The sequence below is a fragment of the Anneissia japonica genome, unplaced genomic scaffold (genome assembly GCF_011630105.1).
Source record: "Anneissia japonica isolate Jap-2015-1 unplaced genomic scaffold, ASM1163010v1 scaffold1785_len1016330_cov206, whole genome shotgun sequence".
NCBI lineage: Eukaryota > Metazoa > Echinodermata > Crinoidea > Comatulida > Comatulidae > Anneissia > Anneissia japonica.
The window spans coordinates 796570-805943 of record NW_022694363.1 but is presented as its reverse complement, the minus strand read 5'-3'; the positions used below and the strand labels follow the sequence as shown (position 1 = coordinate 805943).

Here is a 9374-nt window from a genome sequence, read left to right as displayed (position 1 = left end):
AGATGTGTATAAGAGACAAGTAGAAAGTAGACCTTTACATCATGCAGATGTACAAATTATGGGATCCAGTGAAAGAAAGAAAGAAAGAAAGATTCTCAACATCGTCTATCGATAACTTATTGAAAATCTGTAGCTACTAAAATGAAGTTAAGGTTAATTAAGTGATTAGATAGGTTAAAATGTTGAGCTACAGGAAAGCCTATAACATTGTCTCTAATGGTCTTTTGTGGCTGCTTTTTAAAATACTATTATGAGGGGAGTTTAGAAGATTAACTAGCGAGTTAAGGATAGGAGATTGTCGGCATGCATGGGATTTTGTATTTTACTGCGTCCTAACTGGATGAAGTACAGTCAGAGAGAATACGAAAATCCTGGGTGATAGGTTTGGCGAGAAGTTGGATCCAGATGCTGTCAAAGACTAAGGTATAATGAATCGTGTTCGATTTGTATTTGTATTCAAGTAGTTTCTGGCGTGATTTTGTTTTGGACTATAGGCCTACTTTAATGATAGGGTATAATAGGCCTATATTATGGGGAAGTTTGCTGCTTAAGCTTTGTCTACTCTACCAAATTTCATCAAAAAAAGCGTCACATAAAATGTGATGAAAAATGAGTTGAACACGTTCAACTTTTTTTATACAATTTGATAGTATGTGATATGACGTCATCGTACCCATATATGGACACATCACATTTTTTGACACATAAAATTGGACAGTGTAGACAAAGCTTTACTTAGTGTATTAGTATATTGATGTGTTTATCAAATTCTGTATTCGTGAGTATGACTGTATATGTATGTTTTGATTTTTATGGGATGTGCGCTATTTACATCGAGATACCTATGGCTGCCTTTAGGTTTAGTGTAAACAGATGAGGTAATTTTGTTTTACTTACTTTCATCCGAGAAAGAGTGCTCAATGCGTCGCCAAGGTACTTTGTCACCCGTGAGTGTGTGTTGGCAAGTCGTATGTCTGCTAATTGATGTTCTTTGCCACACAGTCAACATAGTTGAGTGAACTTCCGGACGTGCGGGAAGCCCCATGCGAAGTGAACATCAAAACTATCTGATTCTTGGTAAGGCGAATCCTGCGATATACGAAAGAGGGAGGGGCGATCGAGAGACAACATTACATTAGGGGGTCCGGAGACGGCCCGCCCCAACCCATGAATCTGGTTCGGCGTTGAGAGGATGGCTGAGATTGGATGAATGCCATCGTAAACAACTTTTTTGGTCTTATGTTTGCGCTAGGATATATTTTTGAACCTTCGATCAAGTCTGTCCTGAAGGTCTTTTTTTCATGGTCGAAGTTTTATTTTCATATAGAAGGATGCTTTCTACACACGCTCTAAAAAGAGCAAGCTTGGTTTTTTTTTTTTTTTTTTTTTTAAATATCTTTGACGGCCGCATGATATGCAGCTTCTTGTAGGCCTTGCTACACAGAAATCCGTTTTAACTGTTTATTTTAAGTCCTTCATCTTACTGAATTTTGAACCAACACCGCCCCTACCCCCGATAAGATTGGTGTTTCGTCTTCCTCTCTATTGGTAGTCATTAATTTGGGCTTCGTGACATTGAGAATGATATCCACTTTGGCTGAAGCATCATCTAAAGTTGTCAGTAGATTTTAGTGTCTTGTAATAACATAGATCTAAGTGCTATATCGTCAGCATATTCAAGATCTGTCAAGTATTTGCCCTTTTATCTGCTTGTGTTGTTGGGCATGATGTCTTTACAAATAATTTAACGTATCATTACTGCCTAAGGATGTAGTCAACTAACATTACAAAGGTAAAGACCAATGTGTCACTTTGTAGATTCCAGCAGTGGTGGGAAAGTCTTTGTTTGTCCATCAAATGATTTGAATATATAATGGAAATAGCTTCGACAATCTCTGCAGGAATCCCATAATTAAAAAGGATATGCAACATAGCTTTCCGGTTACCATTGTCAAAAGCTGTCAACAAAAACAAAATGTGCCTTCATGTCAGAAATATTCAGCTCTTCAATTAGTTTTCTGACGGCACAAAATTGTTGAGTAGTTGATCGGCCCTTAAGAAAACCATTTTTGTTACGTCTAAGGATAGGATTAACATGCTGAGAGATGTTTTTTATTGTACAACTTCGAAGCAAGAGGTTAGACTGTGATTCCTCTGTAGTTCGATAGTAAAGAAAGATCACCTTTCGTTGGTAGAGGTATAGTTGCAGATTTTGAAAACTGTCAGCGGAAGAGTGAAGACATTATATATATATATATATATATATACATATATATATATATATATATATATGATATATAAATCATCAAAGAAATGTAAATACATTGTTCCAATAAAGGACATAATACATCGTGTAGCATAGCTCTCAACGAATGTAGTCCTGTAAATAAATGAATAAAGAAATTGTGCAATGTAATGCCCCTGGCGGGACTCGAACCTAGACCACGGAGGCTTCATGGTTGAACAGATTTAAATACGACCAGATACACTCCATTACACAATAGGTACGGCTAGAAACATATGCATATATGCAACATATATATATATATATATAACTCAATGAAAAAGACGATGAGATGTCAACGACTTGGTAGACTTGACTTAGAACACAAATTTTATTCAAAACATTGAATAAAACTTGTGTTCTAAACACACACGCACACCCAAGATGTGTATAAGAGACAGTATATATATAGAATGATATGGTTATCATAGTAAACAAAGAGCCGGAAAGGGTAGGAAGGTAGGTGCGTTCTCTACTTTAGTACGAACATCCGGAAAGATGGTGTTGCGCATGCGTAGCTACCGAAAATTTCTTATGAATAAATTTCAATGTCTCAATCAAGTCAAAGTGCCTTGCAGTGATTTTATATATATATATTACAGTTCTCATATATATAGGAACATGATGTTATAAATCGTACTAAACATGGTTCATCAACGAAAGTTTCTAGTAAGGAACTTTCGTTGATGAACTATGTTTGATACAAACTATAACATCATGCTCCTATATGCTTTTGAGCTCTGTATTATTATCTACTTGATTTATACATTGTGTTCCCAGTGCTAAGCAGCGAACCTTAAATTAATTAGTGTATACCAACAAGATGTGTATAAGAGACAGTATATATATTATCTACAAGCTATAAATTTGTGCCCAGTGCCAAGCAGCAAAATTTGATTGATTATAGACCTATATATACTATGATGATCTGCCAATGCAGAGTTTAAGCTTTACATATATAGCATGTGTAACATTAACCAATCTTTCAAGGATACAAAAAAATGTTTGCCTACTGCTAGTTTAAATACTTACAATACTATTGGCTATATAATTTATATGCTTTATAGATACTAACATTTATAGTTATAGTACTGTATTTTAAAATCGATTAGGCTATTAGATAACCATTTTGATACATGGGAAAATAAATATAATAGATAGTACATAATATAATTCTATCCGTTAGTTGAATGAGAGTATGTGTGTGTTTGTGTTATGTAATATTTACATAATTTGATTACACTGTTCAGCATTGCGAATGTGGTATATTTCATATACTCCAATTAACATACAACAAATACGTAATACGTACCTGCGGGCACAATGACTCGCTTCTCTGAAGTAGTCACATTTGGAGGAGGTGACCGTGGTCTGTCCTCTGCAGTAGCAGTATAAGGTGGGCATGGATAAGGTGGTGCTGTTTGTGGCTCAGTCATACCTTGTCGCTTACCAACACTACAGTCAAGGGGGCTCTCCGAGTCTACCCTAGCTCCCGCTACACCATCGGTGTCAACTTCTTGTTTCATAGTTGTTACACACGAATTCCACTGCGGCTCTTGAACTGGTGTAAGAGGTGCAGCTTTTGCTTTTGGTTGTAAAGACTCAATTTGTTGAATAGATGGTTTGGTATCTTGTTGTTGGTAACTAGCCTCAAACATAGATTGATCTTCACCGACAACACACAGTGCCTCCTATAAGAAACAGGGCACAATATTAAAGCTGCTTCAACATCAAATATAAATTGAATGGAAACAATTCGTTAAAAGCATGTCCTGTTGTTTGCCGCTTGTTGTGAACATGGGCAAACCGATTCACAAACCTCCTGTTTATGAAAGAGTGACAAAATAGGAGGAAATTCATGAAAACCAGGAAATTGAATAATTCGACAACGGATAATCAATAAGGGTAACTCCGCACGTGCTAAGCTATAACTTAAACTATGAAGCTATCTAGCAAGAGCGAAGGCATCTTATCTATCTTTACTTATAACAGGACGAATGTTATGTAAGTTTCTTTTATAAGTTACCTCATAATATTAATGAATGCGTGATAAAATTAATAAAAAACCAAAGAAACAAGGTAAACTTAAATCAAAAAATACGAAATGCTTTATGTTAATTCCGTGTGGTTACCATAACAGACGAAAGGAAGAATAATACTTGGACTTATTTCTCATGGAAATTAAAGTTGTAGCAATTGACATAATCCAGTTTTAAGATGATGAATCGAATGCTTAACTAAATAAAATTATAAAACGGATGAAAAAGTAAATAAAAATGTATTGTAAAGCGTAACGTCAAGTTACAATTATTATTAATATTATATTCCTATTATTATTATTAAGATTATTATTATTTATATTTTAATTAAATTTATTTTTATCATAATTATTAGCATTATAATTATTTTTATCTTCATTATAATTATTGGCATTGGTTTTGGTAGTGAAGATTGTAGTGACAATGATTGTATTGATTTGTGAAATGCTTACGAATGCGCTTAAATAAAGAGAGGACTATCATTGGAAAGCGGCTTAAACGTTATGCATTATCTGTTAAAGTACGAAACCAATGATTATGTAATTGTAAGTTAAATATACATATGGTACAATGATTGAAAGAAATAGTTATTAAAGTGTAAATAATGTAACTGTCAAACTAAGAAACTCTAAAGCCATCGGTTTCAAAAGATGACAAAAGACAGGTGTCAAAAAAACATAATCAGATCACGAAGGCCTTTTCTCTAAATGGATTTAACAAAATTTACATATCCTATTGTATAAATATTTGACATTTATAATACTCCTCCCCTCACACACACACACACACACGCACACCCACACACACATATATATACATATATATATATATATGTGTAATATATAAGCAATATATAATATTATAATTATATAGCATAAAAATAGAGGGATAAACTCCAGCATTATTGCTAAGACAGATATGTAAATAGAAAGCAGTAAATATGAGAAAATTGCGATATAGTAAAGTCGCCCTAAATTTGATCCGACCTCGAGTCTCCTACTTGATATTAACCAAGGAGGCCATATATAATAATTAATTTGATGTACCTAAATATATTTCCAATATATGGTTCTTACCGTATGCCCTGCCATTTTGTATCGGAAACCCTTGAACGTAGCAGTCGAAAGAAGAAGACGCGATCGTTTGGACAGGAAAACTCAAGTCCACATGACGCTAACAATGACTCGACTATACAGGAAACACACAGGAAATCGTCATTTCTGCTTAACCAGTTAAGTTCCTCTATACTTCCTTCTACCAAAATTCTATTGCACACAATTACCTTATTTTCTCAAACTTTGTTTTCCTTGTTTTGAATTTTTTATTAAGCCTTTTGTAGAATATTCACTTCTTAAAAATATTGTTATTGTTATTATTATTATTATTATTATCACTGATATTTAAGTACACAAATGAACACGTGTGAACTAATGAGTGTTTCATTATGTAATACAGTATCAGTTATAACTAAAGGTCTGATCACACTTAATAAAGATGTGTTATAATTATTGTATCATGCCAGTGTGTGTGTGCGAATTACCCTTAAACCTCTTTAAATGATCGTAAAAATGGAATTATACAAACATTGTAAATCTAAATAACCTCAACTAAAAGAAAATTGACCCCTTTAACGAAATCCAAAGTTAACAATGGAAATATGTTGCAATTTCAGTACTATTTTTAATTTTACCCTTGAATGTTTTTTTTGTATTCATACTAAAGAAATAAAATAAATAAACAAGCGTATTCAGAATGTTGTTCATTTGTAACACGGGCCAATTTATGTCAGGGTGGAAACAGCAATTATTGCTGGCTTATCTATCATTTACATTCGGGAAGTCTTGAGGAAGATATTTAAGAGAGCGCCAGGAAAACAACGAGTCTTGTAAATTATCCAACCCTTCCGGCTTACAAAATTCTATAATGCAACTGCAATTGCGTATCACTGGGTTTTGCTGACTGTGGAAAGTAAAGGACAGTTATAGTATAATGACAGCTTCGTAAATATTTTAAGCATATGAAGGACACCAAAAAGGCTAAAGACGGATCATTTGAGCCACCACAAACCTTATCGCCTGCAAGCAAAATTTGGAAACCAAAATTAATTAGTGTATACCAACACAAATCTTAAAGGAGTCGTATAGTAATGGACTATAATATTGCGAAATCAATAATAATAACAATAATGTGATTTTTCCAGTCTTTCTTTCGTCGAACATCCAGAAAAAAATTTTATACCAGAATCTACTTGTAAAATTACCAATTATTCAAGTTTTAAGTGGGTTTTGGGAAAAATTATCCTCACTTGCACAAAAATAAATAGGCCTAATTGATAATAAGCCTAATAATAATTATCATTATTCCAAAATCAAGCCGGGATTATTGTAGGCTGTCTTTCATACCCGAACACTCAGAAAAGGGAACTCTATACCAGAATCTATTTGTTAAGGTACCAATTATTGAAGTTTTTAAGTGGGTTTTGGTGAAAAATAGCCTCAATCGCACCAGCATTTTACACTAAAGCAGTCTTCAAGTCTGCACTGAACTGGCGAATGTGCCGTAAGGGCAACCCGTCCAGCTGCAGACAGCCCATCATTAGGGGACATAAACGTCCGATCAATGTGTCTTAGGGATAACGTTATCAGCTCCAGTGAACTCATCATTAAGGGACATACACGTGTATATATTGCATCATGAGGGTAACACTTCCAGCTCCATAGAGCCCACCATTAGGGGACATCAACGTTAAGCCATTGTCATGAGGACAACGTTTCCAGCTGCAGCGAGCTCATCGTTAGGGGACATAAACGAGATATCATGAGGGTAAATCTTCCAGCTCCTTTGAGCTCATCATTAGAGGTATCAGCGTGCAACATGATCATAAGCTGGGTGGTTCGGGGGAATGCGTGCGGGGGAAGGGGGGCATCAACGTACAGAGAGCAGATTAGTCCTGAAACAATTAATTGCTTGTTTGCCCTTCTTTTTTTAAATGATACAGGGGCGGGCGGAAAAAGATTTTTTTTTCAAGATTAATCAGCAAGTGGAATAAAAAATAACCGACAGTTGACATTTTGGAATGAATGTAGACCTAGAATGACAATAATATTCATCAGACAACAACTTTAGACAACTTTGTAGGGCATCTAGCAAAAAAATAAAGAACAATTCACTCACATTTTTTTTAATATGTAAAGAAAAAAGCTAAAAAAAACCCTTTTTAAAGTTTTTTTGTTTTGCCTCCTCTATTTTTTCAGTGCGTTAAGGGCGGGTGAGGAGGGCAATAAACAATATATTTAGGTCTTATATCAGTTGGGTAAGATGGTGGTACTTAAATTACTGTCTGTATGCTGTAACGTAGAGATCTTTGGTGCCCGTTTCAATTCTATCTTCTTCTATCCTTTCAGCAGGAGAGTTAAAATGCAAGTTTCAACAGCACAGCGTCTTTCGAGTAAGACATTCAAGCCGTTGGTCCCGTGTGCAATATGGCCCACGTGCACGTTAATGAACACGTTATACACGTTATCTTTTAAAGAAGCAGGGGATTGCCTGCCGGTATGCTGCCCAACTCATCACCCGAAGGACCCCACTAAAAAAATCAGTGTAGAATGAAGAATTTATAAACAACGAGGACTGTTGCATAACTAAACAGATTCCAGCTTCAGGTAACTCAAAACATTCAGCCCTCAACGTGCGAATTGTTGTAAAATAAGTAAAACTTCAAGCTCCAGTCTCTCATAATAATGTCAATGGTCATGAAGGTAAACTTCACAATATTGTGTTACGAGTGTATCCCTTCAGGCTTCAAGAATTATCATTAGGAAAACTCAAAATCCAATTTAACAAATATATATTAAATATGAACAATATTTAAACATAATTCTAATTTACATATACATAATTCATTATATCTAACCTTTGTAATCGTGTGTTGCAATATGTCCATACGTCCAGTAGCAATGCGCTAAATATCACAGACTGTTTGGAATAATTTTGGTAAAAATATTTACAATAAATTAAATAACAATTAAAGCGCAAAATTTAAAAGCACTCTAGCCCCAAACGAATATGTGATGTAAACAAAAATCTAAAATGCAAAATGAGGTGTTTCGGTGTATTCTGTTAGACAAGTTAATGCCGTTTGGTCTGCCGGTTACACGCAACATGTTACAGCTAAACCCGAGAAACTGAATTACAGGAAACACAACAATACTTACGGAAAGTTCCATCAATGGCCCGTTACTTCACTTGTTCCAATCAAACACCTGTTCGTACTGAACAAGGTAACGATTGCCATATTCAATGTTTTTAAATTATTCAAACCTTTTGTCACTTGAACTAGCGAATAAAAACGTGCTGACGTGTAACCATAGAAACGACCTTCTTTTTTAAATACAAGTTCTGTTTCCAGGTGATTCTCAACATTTATTGCTGCTGATTATTATTCACAAATGGTAAAGTATGAACATGTTTAATTTGTATACTGTACTATTAAATAATAATAGTAATAATAGTAGTATTAATGAAACAATAATAAAAATAAATATAATACAAAACAATAATGATAGTAGTGATAAGCCTAATATCTAGATAACTAGTACCCAGCAACATTATGACATTACTATTATAATTACTATAATCAAGGACCTATTCATGCTATAAACTGCACTAAACTCCTCTCTGGATATACTATAGAAGTATAGCATAAGTAAAATACAAACATACATGTAGAAAATTCGTGCTGTCCTCAGGACTTTCTCAACGTGAATGAGACAACAGTAGAAAATAATACTATTGTCTCATTCACGTTGAGAAAGTCCTGAGGACAGGACGTAATATTCGTGCCTAATAAAATTATGTTCCTATAATACGTCAACTGTGTATGATTTTTTATCGTATCAATGTCTATATTTACATATATTTCGCTGGGAACATACATGATGCTTACCACCTTATTAATGCCTACTTTATATATAAATATATATATATATACATATATATAGGCCTATATATATATATATTTCTATTGTGTTAACGGTGCTACGTATATATAT

General features: G+C 34.3%; 1 protein-coding gene across 12 annotated transcripts in view; it reads right to left on the bottom strand.

Moving 5' to 3' along the window:
- The window catches only part of LOC117101022 (transcriptional regulator Erg-like), a 45568-nt gene that overhangs the window by 27682 nt on the left and 8512 nt on the right, over positions 1 to 9374 (bottom strand). For 8 of the 12 annotated variants that reach the window (XM_033240880.1, XM_033240885.1, XM_033240884.1 and 5 more), the window contains exon 2: positions 3597 to 3975. In XM_033240880.1, coding sequence (XP_033096771.1) covers positions 3597 to 3975 — 379 coding nt within the window. The other 4 variants (XM_033240882.1, XM_033240878.1, XM_033240881.1 and 1 more) reach the window with 4 other exon arrangements.